This window comes from Haliotis rufescens, unplaced genomic scaffold (genome assembly GCF_023055435.1).
Source record: "Haliotis rufescens isolate VD_foot unplaced genomic scaffold, xgHalRufe1.0.p SCAF_10, whole genome shotgun sequence".
In the NCBI taxonomy this organism is placed as follows: Eukaryota; Metazoa; Mollusca; class Gastropoda; order Lepetellida; family Haliotidae; genus Haliotis; species Haliotis rufescens.
In genome coordinates, this window is record NW_025963780.1 from 19179406 (window position 1) to 19199188 (window position 19783).

The following is a 19783-nucleotide window of genomic DNA, read 5'->3' on the forward strand; positions in this document are numbered from 1 at the left end:
AGACAGTCCGGTTCCAAGTCAGCGAGTCTGACCACCTGATCCCGTTAGTTGCCTCTTACAACAAACATGGGTTACTGTGGACAAATTCTAACACGGATCTTCACAGGCAGTGGGGAGTCCAGGTCCAAATAGGTCCCGGTATGCTTCTTGTAAGTGTGGACTAAGATGGGGAGTGGGTTGTCAGGCTCCAGGGGGTGGGTTGTCAGGCTACGTGGAGTGGGTTGTCAGGCTTCGGGGAGTGGGTTGTCAGGCTTCGGGGAGTGGGTTGTCAGGCTTCCGGGAGTGGGTTGTCAGGCTCCGGTGAGTGGGTTGTCAGGCTCCGGTGAGTGGGTTGTCAGGCTCCAGGGAGTGGGTTGTCAGGCTCCAGGGGGTGGGTTGTCAGGCTCATGGGAGTAGTTTGCCCGACACCGGGGAGTGGGTTGTCAGGCTTCGGGGAGTGGGTTGTCAGGCTTCGGGGAGTGGGTTGTCAGGCTCCGGGAGTGGGTTGTCCGGCTCTGGGGAGTGGGTTGTCAGGCTTCGGGGAGTGGGTTGTCAGGCTTCGGGGAGTGGGTTGTCAGGCTTCGGGGAGTGGGTTGTCAGGCTCCGGGGTGTGGGTTGTCCGGCTCCGGGGAGAGGGTTGTCAGGCTCCGGGGAGTGGGTTGTCAGGCTCCGGGGAGTGGGTTGTCAGGCTCCTGTGGATGGGTTGTCAGGCTACAGGGAGTGGGTTGTCAGGCTCCGGGGAGTGGGTTGTCAGGCTCCGGGGGGTGAGTTGTCAGGCTCCGGGGAGTGGGTTGTCAGGCTCCAGGGGTGGGTTGTCAGGCTCCAGGGAGTAGGTTGTCAGGCTCATGGGAGTAGTTTGCCCGACACCGGGGAGTAGGCTGTCAGGCTCCGGGGGGTGGGTTGTCAGGCTCCGGGGGGGGGTGGTTGTCCGGCTCCGGGGAGAGGGGTTGTCCGGCTCCGGGGAGTGGGTTGTCAGGCTCCGGGACTTAGCGCATCATTGTAATTGCTCCTGTTTTCAGTCACCGGTTTGCCTGGTTCAGACTCAATTACCTATTGACATGAGATGGAATATTGATGACTACCACATTAAGTAACATCATTCAGGGTGTCTTGTTGCTTCTTTCCCAAGGTTAGACTGTCCTCAGCAACCTATGCTGGTCGTAACAGGCAACTTAATAGATCGGTGGTCAGGCTCTGTGACTTGGGTGATTGTGGGTCATCGTACCCAGACTGTGGATTGTTGCTCATAATATCAATCACTGGTTTGCCTGTCCGAGACTTAATTCGTTACAAGCTGCCGTCATATAGCTGGAAAAACAATCAAAAAGTTCATTGCATCTAAATTACCTAATAATGATTATATTTATAGTGTTAAAATCAATCAAACAAAGTAAGGAATTTTCAAACAAATATGTTTATGCAGCAGAGGGACAGTGATCCATTATACAATCATATGTTACAGGTCATACACACTATCTCATCAAAAAGCTTGTATGATTTCAGAATAACAAATGTTCACAATGTCCAGAAATTACACGATGTACAAAATCCTGGCAAACATATTGGACATTAATATAAGTATTTTGTTAAAAAGAGTTAATGTAAATATATATTTTATTGTATAGAGAGTGACCTTGTCAGAGTGTCATACAGTGTTGAAACACCACTAGTCCTCTAGGCAACAAGTCAACAAGAAATGTATAATTTGTTTTCTACCAAACTGTCATTTTGATACAACATTAGCCCTAAATGAATTATGTATGTAGTCATATATACACCATGGATGATATATCTACAACCACTATATCTGCATTATCTATGGAAGCCACTATATAAGCAATATCTCGAAGCCACTATAAATGCAATATCTCGAAGCGTATGAAACACTTGAACTAGATACACTGACATGCCAGGCTTTCACATATGTTGAAACCTGTAATGTTATATTCAGAGATAAATACGTCAGTTTTTACACTGGAGTATTCTGTTTCGCTGTAACCTATTTCAGTAATAAGAGAATCATTACACAGTTTGATGTATATGCCACATCCTGGCTGGTTCTGAGTCAATTATTCATAAGATCCTTCAGCAATATGGCTGTATATAGCATCCACCATATGTGGCATTACCGAAACTGTAGGAGTACCATTCTCCATTACCCAGGGTCCTATATCTCCATATACCTGGGTCTCCATTAAATGGCACATACCCTATCACCTTTTGTGTCCATATGCCTCATTTTCACCCCTATTCAAATAGCATGATGCTAAAAATAGCCATCCAATCAAACAACTGTTGACAACGAGAGACATTCTGTGGTAAATTTGTCAAATGAGAGATGGAGGTAGTGACATCACTTCTGAGACAAAGCTAGGCTTTTGAATGGGTTCAGAGTATTTATCGTAATATATAGTACTCAACTTTTGACAGGGACATTTGTCCCAGTCCCTGCCTGGAGACCCGTGAAGATCCGGGGGATAATAGGTCTTCAGCAACCCATGCTTGCCGTAAAAGGCGACTATGCTTGTCGTAAGAGGCAACTAACAGGATTGGGTGGTCAGGCTCGCTGACTTGGTTGATGCATGTCATCAATCCCAATTGCGTGGATTGATGCTCATGATATCAATCACTGGATTGTCTGGTCCAGACTCGATTATTTACAGACCGCCGTCATATAGCTGTAATATTGCTGAGTGCAGCGTTAAACAACCAACCAACAACCAACCCTGCCTGGACACTCAGAATATCCCTATCAAAAGTTGAGTTGTATAGAATGGAGAATACACTGGATAATGGGTGAGGTGAAATGGGATTTAACATCGCGTCCAAAGATTATTGCATATAGTGACGTGCATGCATGTGTATGTGTGACTGCTTGTACTAATCTGGACTAATGCCAATTTTATAGTGTTAGCCCACTGAGATAACAGTCTCAGTTTAACATGAATACCCCACTCATACACAGTATGACACAACCGGGGATCGAACCTCGGACCTTCCACTCTCTGGGCGGACGCTCTTCCACTAGACCACAGAGGCTGTCCAATGGATCATAAAGGATGGAAGAGTTCCAGAGATTGTCTCCATTTTGAATATGTTTGGGAGATTTCAATGACAATTCAGTGCTTACTTTTGGATTTGGTTGTAAATTAAGTGCTTGAAAGTCCGTTAAATTCACCAGCATTCACTGTGAAGTGTTTGAATTTGAAGAAAAGGTTTTGTTTTGTTTGTTGTTAAAAAATACCGCACTCAGCAATATTGCAGCTATATTACGATGGTCTGAAAATAATTGTTTCCAGATAATCCAGTGTTTGACATCATGAGCATTGATCTATGCAATTGGGATATGATGACATGCATCAACCATGTCAGTTGTTCTGACCACCCAAGCCCATTGGTCACCTGTTACGACAAGCATATATTGATAAAGACCCAGAATCTTCACAGGACTTGAAGGAGAAGACCGCTCTTTATGTACTCAAGTAAAGTAGCAGAAGATGGCTGCCATCCAACTTTACGCCTCAGAGTTTATGTGTTTATCAGCTTAGGAAGAATTTGGCATTTTTCTGTGTATTTATTTCTGAGTCTGCATGTTGTAATGCAATAAGTCGTTCAGAAGCAGTCCTTGAAAGTTGGAAAGATTCCTTGAAAAGTGCAGGAATTTTAGATTTCAGTGTCTGGTAAAATGGTGAATATAATTTCAAATAATAATCATATGTAACAGCATGCCAATTACATGTGTACACTGTTATTGATGTGTCATCAAAATGTCAATAGTTAAATTAAATTAATTTCAACTGCTTAAATCAATATGGATCTCACAAAACATGCTATGCTTTATGAATCAGGTCCTATAGAATGGGGAGCACCTGTGTCATGCAATTCTCTGATGGTGTCCCAGCTGGTTGAGGTCTAGCCTTGCTCAAGGCTTTATTGAATGATAAATCCATGGATGTAGAGTAATTCTAGCCTTATAATCAGCAAGTCTAGATAAGGATGCCAGTTTATATTTTTGGACAACTTGATCTTTTTATATACATAATATAGGAATTATGATTCAAACAAATAATCATTTCCTTAGAGACTTGTGCAAGTCTAGAGAGGATGCAAATGATATCGGTCGCTCAGAGGTCAGCTGCTGCCCACCCAATTGTCAGTTAGTTATGTCACTACCCCTGGTTCAGTGTAACATTGTTTAGCAACACAGCTGCTATTGAGTGTAGAGGGAGTACATCAGGTACAACACTGAGCCAGTGTGGAACCTGTTGTTGTTCATCGTTAGTTGCGGTGTGGGAGTCAAGCTAATGTGTAGCTGGATTCGGTTGTGTGCTATAGCCAGTGGGAACCTGTTGTTGATTGTGAGTATGCAAGTCGGATGTGACGAATCAGATCTTATGACATCTTGAACCACTGGGAGTGTTTGACATGCCTGTGAGTTATTGTCCCAGGAGATATACATAGCCTTATAGTCACCAGTTTGTACTGATACTGCTCATAGTATATAGAATACTAGGATACTGCTGTTGACTGGAGTACAATAATGGGATACTGCTGTTGACTGGAGTACAATACTTGGATACTGCTGTTGACTGGAGTACAATACTTGGATACTGCTGTTGACTGGAGCACAATACTTGGATACTGCTGTTGGCTGGAGTACAATACTTGGATACTGTTGTTGACTGGAGTATAATACTTGGATACTACTGTTGACTGGAGTACAATACTTGGATACTGCTGTTGACTGGAGTACAATACTTGGATACTGCTGTTGACTGGAGTACAATACTTGGATACTACTGTTGACTGGAGTACAATACTTGGATACTGCTGTTGACTGGAGTACAATACTTGGATGCTGTTGTTGACTGGAGTATAATACTTGGATACTACTGTTGGCTGGAGTACAATACTTGGACACTACTGTTGACTGGAGCACAATACTTGAATACTGCTGTTGACTGGAGTACAATACTTGGATGCTGTTGTTGACTGGAGTATAATACTTGGATACTACTGTTGACTGGAGTACAATACTTGGACACTACTGTTGACTGGAGCACAATACTTGAATACTGCTGTTGACTGGAGTACAATACTTGGATGCTGTTGTTGACTGGAGTATAATACTTGGATACTACTGTTGACTGGAGTACAATACTTGGATACTGCTGTTGACTGGAGTACAATACTTGGATGCTGTTGTTGACTGGAGTATAATACTTGGATACTACTGTTGACTGGAGTACAATACTTGGATACTGCTGTTGACTGGAGTACAATACTTGGATACTGCTGTTGACTGGAGTACAATACTTGGATGCTGTTGTTGACTGGAGTATAATACTTGGATACTACTGTTGACTGGAGTACAATACTTGGACACTACTGTTGACTGGAGTATAATACTTGGATACTACTGTTGACTGGAGGACAATACTTGGATACTGCTGTTGACTGGAGCACAATACTTGAATACTGCTGTTGACTGGAGTACAACCAGTACTTGTATACTTGACATGATACATTTATATGTGTCATTCATTTGCTTGGTACAAACTCATGTCCATCACGTCTAGATGAGCATGAAAGTGGTGAAATTAAGTTTTTCATTCTTTCTCTATCATCTTGTTACATGTGAGTTGACAATTGTGTGAGTTGACTGTTTTGTGAGTTGACTGTTTTGTGAGCGACAATGTCCAGCATGAGGCCTGCTAGTTCTCAGGGAAAGTGGTATCCTCATGGCGATGAAAACAAACCTAAATACAAAATCTGGAGAAAACTTCTAAAGGTAATGTTGGGAATGTGTCATATTCTTTCTTGTTAAGGGATGATGATGTAATCCAGTGGTTGAGGGCTTTGCTCTGCTCGCCAAGGACCTGGTTCAGTTCCCCTTCGGTACAATCTGTAGAGCCCCGTCTTGGTGACCATCACTAAGAAAGGGCTAAGATATTGCACTTACTCACTACCCCTTAGTGATTCAATCTCATTAAAATCAGCTCTTAGTCCTCGCTGCCGCTAAACAAAGATCTGAGGACATCCTATTACAGGTCACGTCAGGCCGACCTTGCTCGAACTTTGACCGACCTATGGAATGACCAATCAGAAGGCAGCTTTTTCGTGCTTTACGGCTTTAATTTCAAATTGGCGACTACGCTTCAAAATATATTTTGACAAATTCTCGATTAAAAATTTGAAACCTGAACAAAAGAACATTCTGGAATGGGTATTAGATAGTGTAGATTGTATGGATTCAGTCGTTAAACCCGTAACTATCGTTCGGAATACCCGTGTTAAAGTTTTCGAGGATGCATGATTAGAAATCACATTCCGACTTTCACTTTCATGATCTGGTAAGCGACGCTCTGATGGGTCGGATGAAAGGTCGTTCTGACGTGACCCCTACTGGGATGTCCTCAGATCTTTGTTTAGCGGTAGTGAGAACTAAGGTCTGATTTTAATGAGATTGTTAAGGATGCTGAGTTACAGTGAGGCCCCAGCAACCGATGCTGGTTGTGAAGCTGTGAATTCCTGGATTGGGTGGTCACATTGTTGACAGAAATCTCCTTAAAATCAGATCTTTTACTCCAATACAAGCAATCATTCAGACCAGCATGTCTGATTTCTGTATCTTGAACTGAACTAAAATGTCCAGTTCCGAATGTAGATAATTAAGGATACACCATTATATTGTTGCAGATATTTTATACAACCTGTCTTTTTTTAGCTCCACAGCATCTACACCAAGGGTGTACCATCGAGGGAATATGTGTGTGCTGTGGGGGTAATATTTTATACAAATCAAAATTTCCAAATCAAGGTGGAAAGAAATGCAGCCGAATTGTTTCAGAAAGTTGACATCTGAATTGTTCAAGAACCCACGCATCTTTCATTTAGACTGGGCGGTGAATGTTCGCTCCTATGGAGGTGTCATCTGATTGTCACATGGACAGCAGACATGCTTTAGGCTCAGATTTTGATTTTGTATGATTTATGTCATCACTTAAACATTCCCAATATCCCTCTGAATTTCATCCACCCACTTTCACTATCAATAAATGTTACAAATCAGTCAGAATAATTTCATTTTGAACATTTCTGTCTTTTTTTTTTCCAGAAAAGTTTCAGTCCTCCCGGCAGTCCATCATCACTAAGAGACGGAAAATGTAAGTAAAATGAGTTGTGTTTCCTCCTGTTCGGTCTGATTGCCACAACCATTTGATGAATGTTGATTGAGGTTTTAATATGGCAAGCCTGTTAAGCAAGGTACAAAGAAAACTGTGAAGACCAAGGTTAGAATTGCTTTTCAGTAACTCATGGTCACTGACTTGGTTGTAGTCCTGCACCATGACCGTGGAATATATTTATTTTATGAAAAAATAATAATCTAGAAAAAACAAAAAGCAAGTCTAGCCAGCTCAAGCTAGCTCTATTCCAGCATAGGGAATTTTTTTTATTTTTAGAGTCAAGAAGGATATTGTGTAATATAAGATTTCAGAGACTAAATATTAGTCTAACTTGGTTGATTCATGTCATGATTTCCCAACTGTTAATCATCAGATTGTCTTGTACAGATTCAATTATTTACACACTGACATCAAAAAGTAATTATTTAGTATGTTTGTTTATAAACACTAGTTGCATTTTAAAAACATTTGTCCCTTACCTAACTCTAGTATGGCCGTTGGCAAAAATATTATTAATACCAGTAAATTAAGCCACATTAGACTAAGTGTTTTTTTATACACAGTCAGTGTTTTCACAGTCATTCTAGAAGTTGGTGAATAAATAAGAAAACATAACCTCTGTGGATAACAACTTCTGGTTTATTGCATTTAGCGACGTTCTGATGTAGATTCTTACACCATTATCAATACCACATGGTATTTATGCATGTGTGCTGTCGGCATATGGTACAAGAACATGTCAATATTTTGTCCACTGTGTCAAGTTGTGCATCAGTTGTACTGGTAACTGCTGGGCAGTGCTACAATCAATACACTTCGTATTTCATACTGGGCAGCCAGCTAGCCAGCCACTGCAACAGATTCCATGTCATTACTGCTGCACTGTGGCCAGTCTGATATGGTAATCACATGGCTGTGTTGTCACTGCTATTTATAGCTCCACTAGGGAACAGACCATTTTTTTGGAGGGTGGGAGGGATGTTTGTCATGGCTGTAATCAAACAGATAAAGGTCTCTGGTGATATCTATATTGCAACTTTTCCAGTTTATAGAACTGTAAACTCATTCCCTGATCATATCTGCTAAATGACTCATCTCATTGGGTGAGAACTGGCAATGTTTACAACAAGCACCCCTATCAAAAGATGGTTATGCCTCATGAATATTAATTATATGTAAATAAAGAGGAAGTATGATGCATTGTGGTACTAACCTTGAGGAAGTGTCTGTGTTGACAGTGAGGTAGATAATATTTTGCCCTAGTATTTTCCATCCAAACTGAGCCCTGGGGGCTAAGAAATCCTCCCAAAAACCCATGAGCACTGGTGGTGATTTAGACATGGATTGTCCTGTGTCATCTTCAGGTAGATTCTTGAGTTGAAGTGCTTGTCATTGCTGTTAATTGTGGCTGGAGCTTATCTTGCTTTCTCCAGTTGGAGCAAGATGCATTCTGCTGTTCAGTCACACCCTGAATGAAACATTTGTTAATTGATTAAAACTGTAACACATCTTTTTGCTTCTGACTAACAGCTTTCCTAACCAATTCTGCATGTTGTTCAGTCTGTGGCACAGTGTTAATGTAATATCTTCCTGAAATGTATATTAATGAGGTACCAAATGGATCGGTATAAATATACCCGACATTGCATGCCTCAACTCAACTGTCTATCTGTCCCTATATCATTATTTTCTGCTTCTCATTCTTGACATTCCTTTTGTAGCTTTTTGTCATTAGTTCATATGTGGGATTTTTTTTAATGTGATTATTAATTTATGTATTGTCTATGAATTGACTTTATATAAATGGTTGATATTTAAAGGATAGGAATAGGATGTCTGATCAAATACGAAATTATGCTGCATACATTGTTGGATCTTGATGTCTGTAGCCAGAATAACATACGGCTTCCATTATAGTCACTGTCAAAAGAAGCAAAAATAAAACCCTTCTTGATGGTCTAGCTGTTATCTAACATGAGAGTAAGATATGATAATGCATCAGCAGACAGATATGCATTCTTTTTTTGTGTGAAAGATGTGAAATTAGGAGGTGTGATTTTTTGCTGGAATATATTGATGAAAGCATTGTAAAACCATACACACTCACTCACACACCCACATTTAGCAATTCTCAGTTTGGTCAGGTTTAGCCATATGATGTCACAGTGCTTCATTGTTGAGAAAAAGTATGATATGACATCATCCATTGTTCATGACATCACAATGATTACATTTCCTAATCTGGACTCGTTCCACAAAGCCATCTTAGCGCTATAAAGGTGATTGTAGCACCCATACTTCACACTGGCTTTTGAATGTCGTAGCGTTAAGATTGCTTTGTGTGACAGTGCCCTGAACACTAGGCTGCCTTCTGTGAAGTTTGTCTGTAAGGTTGACATTTCAAATGCTTTTTCTTCATTATCTCTCTTATAATATCAATGAGTAATATATGGAATAGTTTACTCAGAACAAGGATTTGTGGTTCATCTGTCCCTCTTGAATGAATGGAAAGTTCCTCACTAAAGGTTCATGACAAACATAATCATTCACTTGGCATAGATAATCTGTGATTCCTCTTAGCTCGTTGGTTATCCCCCAATTATGATGTAAGAAGAAATCAATGCTACCACTGTTGTTTTATGGCACATATGTTTAAAAATTATTATCTACCAAGATAGCAGAGCAACACAACACAACACAACATCTGGTTGTGTTTCCTAGCTAATGCCCAATCAGAAATTAGTTTAATTGGGCAATGTCAAGGGACCATTTGATTGTCGCCAGTATTCCAAACACTGCATTATAAAGGAATTGAATAAGTAACATAAGTATACAAAGTATAGTGTTGCATAAGGAACATTGAATATGTATAAACATTTGAGCCCTGTCTGAAGTATTTGTACCCATACAACCATGGAAAATGCGTGCATATCAATAGTTCTTTGGCCTGCTTCTGCAGTGTTCGTAGACTAACAAATAGTCTATGAAATCATTTAATACACAATACATTTCCTTCCTTTGTGTGTGGAATAGAGCTGGCTGGGCTATATCTATAATCTATATAGGTCTTGGTTTCATAAAATACATGTATTTCACAGTCTTAGTGCAAGGCTACTGTGTTCTTTGTATTGGGGTCTTTAAGGTTTGAATCTTTTAATCACTATATCCTTTCTCTTGTAATGTAAGGGCTCTATGAGACTGTGTTGAAGAGGTATGTCTTTGATTTGGCCCTGTGGTGGTGATCTGAAGGTCTAACACTAAGCTTCTCACATGAGTGAACACGTATGAACATTGATCGCCACTGACAGGTTGGTACTGTTCATGGCTGTAGACACACTCTGGGGGCAGTGACGACAACTGAACGTACACACTGAAGGTAAAATCTGTATGTAAGTAACAACAAAATACACACACTTCCATGATGAATATTACTAGTTGGGGTTAGAAATTCATTTTATTTCCCAGTAGTCCATAATGATCTGTTTCTGAGTTGCCATCTACATAACAGTAAAACTGGCTTTTCACAAGGAAATGTCACCAGTCCTTTCTCTATTGCACTAGTCTCAGATTGCAAATAGTCGCTCTTTTCCAACCCATGAATTGTTGTTCAGATGTGTCTTTGATTGTGTGTTGTTGAACAACATGGGAGGTAGCTGTTGGATGACTGTCACACTTGTAGCCTTGCTCCAACGCTGTACTAAAGAATAAGTCCTTGGGTGTATACTGTATAGTAATTCTTTCCTTATAATAGGCAAGTCTAGATAAGCACCCAGTTTAAGGACACCAGTCTTTTATAGGGACAACTTGTTCATATTATTTTTATAATCTAGAAATTGATTTAAACTAATATTTTTTTCCTTAGAGACTTGTGCAAGTCTATCACACCTGTGTCAGCTGCCGTTTTGGCGATCATCATGGTGGGCATAGGAATGGCTGTTGTCTTTTTGTCAGATATTGCTCATTAGCCGAATGAACAGAAAGTGGTTGGAAATATTCAGGTTGTCATAATCAAGGGTAGGCACATCAACTTGTCCGTAAGTCTGAAACAAGTGAAAAGCTATACTGGCTGGCGACCAATTATCGCCAAGGACCAATTATTGCCAACTCATCGTTATAAAGCACACATGAACTCATAATAATAACAAATATACATTGAGTTTGAAAATTGGGATTGATTCATGGAGTTGGGACTTGTTCATGCAGTTTGGACGAGGTCATGGAGTTTGGAGTCATGGTAATATTATAAATTGATTGTATTAAACTGTCAGTTTTGTCCATATTGTTAGGATAAAAAAACAACAAATGCATAAATAGTAATATCATTGGCAGTACCCTGTTGTGTGATACATACTGTTTATGATTTATAGAATTGGCAGATTATATTTAACAGATTAAGGTCCTTGTTTTGCTGAAACTTTGACTTTCATGTTAAAGCTGTAATTTGGACGACAGCGTCTTTTAGCTATTATATTAGATTGTTATTTAGTGCTGCAGTCGGCAATATACGATGGTGGCCAATAAATAAGCAAGACTGGACTAGACAAATCAGTGATGAATATTGTGAGCAACGACCAGCAAGGGTTGCTGGTGACATGTTCCTACCGAGAATCTTCACAGGGATAATTTTAACAGTTAAAGTAATGAAAGTTGGAAGAGGTTTTCAAATCTAAGAAATGCATATTTTATTCAAAAATTATTATTATTAATAATAATGAATCTAATTTATGAGTTTGGTACTTTAGGTAATGGCATGAGATATATGTATTTCTTGGTTTTTTTTATAGTTTTTAAAAAGTTTTTATTGATATTCGTACCTGTAACATACTCACATAAAAAATGTATCAACAAAAAGCAGGTATTCCCAAGATATCACATTGGATACCCAGCCTTGCTCAATGTTGCTGGAGCAGATTGTTTCACTCACCTATGATGAGCCAGAAACCACTGAGAATTTTCAGAATGTTTGATAATGAAAACCCCATCTGCCATAAGATTAGAAAAGCAGCTCAGCGGGGATGAAATTGGTTTGTTGTTGTTCACGTGTGATCTCAGGATCCAGGTTGTTCAGGTGTATTTGAGGCTGCAGTTTCCAGGAGATGTGGTAGACAGCAGTCTCTGGGAGATGGGGGTTGAGTATATATATGCACTGCCAACTGACCGATTTCTTTACCGGGCCACTCTGACTTAGCCCTAGAATGGAGAATATCCAGAACATCTTCACGATAAGAGTTCAGTGTTTTTGCATCATACTCCCGTGTGTTGGGTAATTGCAAACACTAATGCAATGGAGTTTCTAAAATCATGTGAGTATTGATGCTTGAGAGACGGTTATGTTAAACATGAATGTCAAGGGGTCCCAGTCGTATTGTTAAATGTAATGTTTGAGGGAGTCCCTGGATTAATATACTATGGGATCATACCTGGGGACACCTTCATTTCGAACATTAGTTATGTTTTTGTATAAGTTATGTGAACCACAAGTTGAAAGTGGTAAACTCCCTGCAAATATTGTTGCAGTGTTTCTGCCAAGTGGTAATATACTTTAGTCATAGCTCAGGAATTCATGATCAGTTTTTCAGAGATTGCTCTGAAGCTGTTTACAGCAGGGATTCAGGAGGAGGATTGGTTTAATGGTTGCCAGTTTTAGACGTGCTTCTTTGGTGGGATTGCTGATGGTTGTGTTCAAGGTAGTTTTGTTTGTTGTTTAACACCACACTCAGAAATTCCAGCTTTATGATGGCGCTATGTAAATAATCAGCTCTGGACTAGATAATCCAGTGATTGATATCATAAGCATCGATCCACAGAATTGGGATACAATGACATGCATCAACCAAGACACCGAGCCTGACAAACCAATAAGGAAGAAGCATCATTGTATTTGAAACAATGTTGCAAAGCCACTGAATTTAAGAAAATGAGGACTTAAAAAAAAATCCCATTTTTTCACAAAATATAGATTTATTATTTTCAGTTTGCCCACCAAAGCCACCTAGTGTGGAATTCCAGATAAATCCCTGTTGTATAATAGTTTGAAGATGTAAGAATGTTGACAAAGACAGTAAAGTTAGAGTACTATAGTGCCAAGCCCTCATTAAATGTTAAACCTGGTACAGACGATTTTGCACCACAGTTGAATGTGTAACAGTTACAAATCAATGCCCGTCAGAGACACGCTATCATTTGTAAACATTAGGGGCACGAGTAAGGTGCTGCAATTCAGCTTTCAGAGTTAAGTCTCTAAGGCATGTCAGAAACCTATGTTGATGGGTTTGAATCCAGGCTCATCTGGATTATGTTTCTAGGTTTGTCAGCACCATATGAGTGCTCACAGGGTCCACTAATAGAGCAAATGTCTAAGACATGCATCATTGGGCAAACTGACACGCTGGGATATATATTACTGAAACTCTGTTCCAATCAGTGTCACAGCGTTCAGTCAGTCTGTACTGCCATATGCGTAAGTCCGTATAGACACCATTGTAAGGAACATGCAAATGTACACACAATAGAAGTTTCATGCCATGAAAGATTATTGTGAAAGTATCGGGTGTTCTTTCTTTTGCTTGTTGTTTACGCCACAACCAGCAAGTTTCCAGTTATATGACGGCAGTCTGTAAATAATCGAGTCAGGATCAGATGGTCCAGTGATTGATATCATGAGCATCGATCGACGCAATTGGGATACGATGACATGCATCAACCAAGTCAGTGAGTCTGACCATCTGATCCTGTCAGTCGCCTCTTTTAACAAGCATAGTCGCCTTTTACAACAAGCATGGGTTGCTGAAGACCTATTATGACCCGGATCTTCATGGGTCAGGTGTTCTTTAGCTTCTTTGAGTAGTATATATGAGTTATTCAGCTTAGCTGCACATGATAGATGTGGTATGGCTGGAAGAGGTGTACTCAGTAACCTATGCTTTGTTTGTTTGTTGTTTAACGCCACATTCAGCAATATTCCAGCTATATGACGGCGCTATGTAGATAACAGTCTCAACTAGATAATCCAGTGATTAATATCATCAGCATCGATCAACACAATTGGGATACGATGACATGCATCAACCAAGTCAGTAAGCTTGATCACCTGATCTTACGACAAGCATAGTTGCCTCTTTGGACAAGCATGGATTGCTGAAGAATTATTCTAACCCGGATCATCATGGGTCAGTAACCTATGGATGAAGAGGTAACTAGTTGGGTGGATGGTCAGACTCAGTGACTTGCGCCCATCACACTGGTTTGTCCAGTCCAGACTGGATAATTTTACCAGCTACTCCCATCTAGCAAGAATATTATAGTTCTGTGTGTGGCTTTTGACAATGGACAAAATCTTGTAGCCATAATACAAATGTGATAAGGTCTCCATGGCAACTATTCAATATAAACAATTACAGTGATTTGATCTCTTGGTGCTAATACCAATTAAACATAGATCAGTGGACATGATCTCTACTTATTATAGCTAATGCAGAGCTGTTCTCTTCAGGAATGTTACAAATCCATTTGTTTTCATGGCTGTGCTTAAGAAAAAGTAGTGTTATGTGGGAGTATTTTTATGTTGAACTTATTAAATGATAATGCATGGAAAATGTATCAAATTATTACAGATCAAAGAGGCATAAAAGCACAGCAGTATAATTAGTACTGAATTCATTCCTAAAATTAATGTTTATAAGCTGTAAGTTCAAATATGTATATGAATTCTTTACTTTTATAGTCACAAGATTTGAATCAGATTTATATGTTTCAAGGGAGGTAACTCTGGATGGTATGTTATGACAGTAATCTGATGAATTACCTCAAAAGTTAGGGAAGTTGCAGTAAAATGATCTTGAATCTTTATGATAAATAATTATTTTTGGGTGTCTATTCTTGAGCCTGTCTTCATAATGTCAACTGTTCTGAAAATGTATCTCTGTAACAGGTCCATTGGGTAGCAAAGTGGTAAAAGCGTTCACACTGCAAGAAGATCTGGGTTTAAATCCTTGTCCTCTGTAACTACAGTGTGGCATATTAATGGGGGCTTATGGGTAGTGAATAAAATGGGGTATATTAGAAAATCAAGTGTATTTTATATGATGCCTTAACCTCCAGTGTTTTTAACATTTCACTACGAAAATGGCATTTAGATATGGGGGCATTTAGATATTACTTCCCAGTGCTTAGATCAGCATAATGTCATGCGGTCACATGAAACAAAAAATGAGATTAAATTAGGCATATGGGTGCATTTGATTGGAACAGTGTTTTGCCCGACATTTTATAACATTATTGCAGCATTTGGATCACAAAGATTGTCTTCTTTGAGGGTCTCAATCATGGGAGGAGTCACAAATAGGTAGTCAGTAAAGTTTGGGGTCTTTAGTCAGTAGACATTGTTTTTACGGAGTAGTCGGTTAAAAAAAAGCCCACACACATATTGGACTAGCTGTCAAGTTCAATCCAAAATGTGAAATCATGTCTGCAAATGTGGATCGTCAGCCTGTAGGGGAACATGAAGACAGCAGGTTCCACTTTCGTTTCATTACTGCAGTTCGTGTTTTGCAAATACCTGACTGGTTTTATTGTGTCATTAGTTCCAGTTGGTACAACTTTTACGAGGTATTATCATGATTTGGATGGAGTAAAAAAATGTATGGACATTGCATGTTAATTTTTTATGATACAAATTTTATTCCTTACATTTACGATTTTAGCTGTTTTAAACAAAACACTTATACCCCATCAAGACCCTCTTCTCTGCACAGAGTTTGACACTGTTGATGCCTTGCACCAGGTTTCTTGTGCTTGATGATGCTTGGATTGAAGTCATTATTGGAATTGATTCCTGTACAAAGAGATTATTGATCTGTTTGTGTAGTGCTGTGTATGTAGTGGTCTGGTGTTGGTAGGTAGATCAGTTAGGTGGGCTCAGTCCAGCCGTGATCTGTTTGTGTAGTGCTGTGTATGTAGTGGTCTGGTGTTGGTAGGTAGATCAGTTAGATGGGCTCAGTCCGGCCGTGATCTGTTTGTGTAGTGCTGTGTATGTAGTGGTCTGGTGTTGGTAGGTAGATCAGTTAGATGGGCTCAGTCCGGCCGTGATCTGTTTGTGTAGTGCTGTGTATGTTGTGGTCTTGTGTTGGTAGGTAGATCAGTTAGGTGGGCTCAGTCCGGCCGTGATCGGACATAACATTCTACAGAGCTGCCATCAACATTTCACTTGAGAATCAAGTCATAGTCGAGACATACTGCAGTCTGTGACTTTAACTAACCCCTTGTATGAGGCCCAACTTACATTTTGCTTGTTCTGTGCTCAGTAAATGATATACATATACCAAAACAGGCAGTCATGGGAGCTAGCGGCAAATGTGTTTATGATGGGTACATGGTGCACAATGTTGAAATAACAAAAGATCAAGGTGGTTTTCTTATCTTAAAGGAAAAAATAAATGCAGAAAAATATTCATTAATCAGCTCCCGGAATTATTATTTCCTGTTGATTTGGAAAAAGAAATTGTTTCTGTCTTGGTTGTTGTTTTTTCGGTACAGGACATGTTTAACATGTTTAAGTCATTTCCTATTTGCTGTGAATCTTTGTATTCACCTCAGGCACTTGCTGAACTGCGTATTTAATTTATTTTGATGGATGGTTATTAAAGAGGCATATTTGTCCCATGTGTCAGCCGTTGGTATTGGCCTGAATATTTGTGTACTCGATCATGATGTGGTTTACATATTTGTCTGATGCATATGTCCAATGCTGATGCTTGTATACAGTGCAGGCTGGGGAGAAACAGCTAGACTGACGCAGTAGAAAATTGTACATATACAGTGTGAGAAAAGATAGGCCCTGTCTCATTCTGTGACTCGTCATACTTTACCACAGGGATCATTTTGTTGGCATGACAACCTGATCACAGAGTATTGTAGACTAATAATTATCCTGTCTGCTCAATAGTTACCTAGAGATTTGTTGGAAGAAAAGCAGGGAGTCGGTACATGTACATGAACTTTCCTATTAATGATGCCCACCTGGTATATGCAGTATTGAGGCAGTTCATAAATACCTTATGGAACAACTAGATAATTGCCCATAATGACATAGTTTCATCCTTATTCAGTCCCTTTAATAAATGATTTGTAACTTAAGACCCTAGTCTGTCTCTCAGTCCTTGAACCATATTATTTTCCCTTCTGTCCAGCCCTTTCTGTAATGCAGAAGCCCTAAATGAATCAAGTCTAGATTTTCCTCGAATCTCCCATCTCTTTGACTCCTTTTCAATTTATATGGAGTTATTTGTTTCTATCCAAATTATATATTTTCAGAGACTAAGCATTAGTCTAGTAAGACTCTTTTGACAACAATTTGTTCAGGCTCAATGGACGATGCTTGTTGCATGTTGTCAGAAAATATCTTCTTTTGCAGCCGATTTAGAGAACATCTTGTGTACGCCACATAGAACATTTGGTACAGGCTTAGTAGACGAGGTCTTGCACTGGCCATACAGACAACATCTTGTGTACATGGCATACAACAGTTTTTACATGGTCGATAGACGACGTCATATTGTCAGCATCTAAGTGTTATGCAAGCCATATACGCATCTTGTCTAGGCCACATTGATAACATTTTGATCAAGCCCTACAGACAACATCTTGTGCAGGCTTGATAGAAGTCAGTTTATGGATTCATTAAAGTGTGGACTGTATGTGTTCGATAAAAAGGTTTGACCAGCAGTGTTGTTGAACCAGACGAATCTAATGCAGAATTAAATGAATAGCCAGCTTCACAGTGATTAATCAGTCTGTCTGCCAACAGCTATTTGTATTGGAAAAGTAGAGTTTATATGTGGTTAGTTGATCCAGTGGAACAGCTTTACGTCCAGTTGATATCTTTGGTTTGATGATCTGTTCATAACAAAGACCTTCCTTTGTAATGAAGTCCACAAATAGATTCGTTCTGTGTTTATGAATTAGTGCGAGAATTTTGAAAGAAAGTCAAGGAGTTCTTGTCGTAACCCTAATGTTAAAAATGTTTATTTTTTATAGGGTCCAGTGTTAAAATAATCTAGATGCAAACCTCAAGGTCCCCATAACCTTCCTTAGCGATGCCAACCATTAACATTTAAATCCTCTCAGAGGGAGGGGGTGGAATGTTTTTGAAAAATATACTTTATTGCTTAAATACTTGGGGGAAAATGTACTTTAGCCTCAAATATTACCCTCCACCCAAAATAATTTTTCCATTTATATGTCCAGTGAAGAGAAATAGTTTTTTATGTTTCAAAGCAGAAACCAACTTCTGTCTCTAAAAATAATCCCAGCCGACCTCCACAGTCCAGGATATGGAATGGTGGAAGACTAATTTGTAACACTGGCAAACAAATGTGTTTTCGGCCTGTGTTTGTTATGAATGTCTGGGTAACCTTCAGTAGGTGGACTGGTTACCTCATAGAGAAGGTGTGCAGGGTTCCAGGGAGGGCACTTGCAGGAGGCTTGTCGTCATGACAACCACAACAGGCAGGTGCGATGCCCACCATGTTGTATTTTGAGGGTGTGACAGGATATTTACAGCAACCAACAGCACTTGGAACAAGATAGCAAGACTTTTTTTCTGAATAACTCCCACTTTAAAACAATTTTTTTTTTTTTACACTATACTGACACAAATATTCCAACAATATTTCTTTTCTCTCCATGTTCCACAATTTACCTTGATTTAAAAATTACTGGTCCTGATTAATCTGATTAATGTTTATTAGTATTTGTCCAGTGGACCAGCGTATTAGTTGAACCCTGGAGTGTAGTGTTTGGGATACTGAAGCTTTGGTGTTGGTTGTTGGGGACAGTAGCTACAAGGATGATGGTGGATCAATGGCAGATCAAAGTAACCACATCCAGCACACAGCACCCACTGCACAGGAAGGGCGTGTTGCAGGAGCATGTGAACACATTTTTTGTTGACAAGCTGCTCTGATTTGACTTGAATATGAAACACCTGTTGGAATATAACAGACTCCAGGCATTTGGTTGAGGGGATGCACACAATCCAAGTGCTGAAGAGAGGAGGACAAGTGTGTCTGCAAACAGTGAGGGAAAGATTGGGGCGGGGATCTGGATCTACTCTTGATATCAGAGTTCAGTTTTGGGAGATATCAGTGGATATTTAACACTTGCGAAAGGAAGTGTTAAACTTAAAGTCACATCTTCCCCTTAGTTGTTGCTATGCAGAAACCATGGGACAACATCACATTGTACATGCAACACATTACAAGACAATAAACTGACAATAACGTGATCACGCATGACAATCAGACAGATTTACACAGCACTTTACACATCACAAATCTTGCTTTGTCAGCTGTTTACATTTTTGTTGATAAGTTGTTGATTACTTTCGTTAAACATATGTGAGAATGATAGATTATGGTTACTATTATGAGAATCTGATTGAAAATGTAACTTACATAGTGTGTCCACATGGTTAGTGTACCCAGCCATGCTTGAAGATCCAAAATTAACTTTACACAAGATTGTTGCTTCACGTTCATGCTCCTTTATCATTGGTCATTTCACAAAGTTGACATTCTTTATGCAAATCAGATGATCATGTGACCAGCCACAGATGAACT

The 19783-nt window shown here is 39.6% G+C and overlaps 1 protein-coding gene and 1 long non-coding RNA gene across 13 annotated transcripts in view; one reads left to right on the forward strand and one right to left on the reverse strand.

Annotated features, from left to right (window-relative positions):
- The window catches only part of LOC124143101 (5'-AMP-activated protein kinase subunit gamma-1-like), a 404245-nt gene that overhangs the window by 331998 nt on the left and 52464 nt on the right, over positions 1-19783 (forward strand). For 11 of the 12 annotated variants that reach the window (XM_048387897.1, XM_048387885.1, XM_048387892.1 and 8 more), the window contains exon 3: positions 7097-7145. In XM_048387897.1, coding sequence (XP_048243854.1) covers positions 7097-7145 — 49 coding nt within the window. Of the gene's footprint in view, positions 1-5054; positions 5771-7096; positions 7146-19783 lie in introns of those variants that run through there. The other variant, XM_048387918.1, reaches the window with a different exon arrangement.
- Positions 7786-19770, reverse strand: LOC124143105. The gene is made up of 4 exons (XR_006862245.2): positions 19619-19770; positions 11052-11206; positions 8380-8634; positions 7786-8157 (listed from the first exon to the last, which is right to left on the reverse strand). It is a non-coding gene; the product is annotated as an uncharacterized LOC124143105 (long non-coding RNA).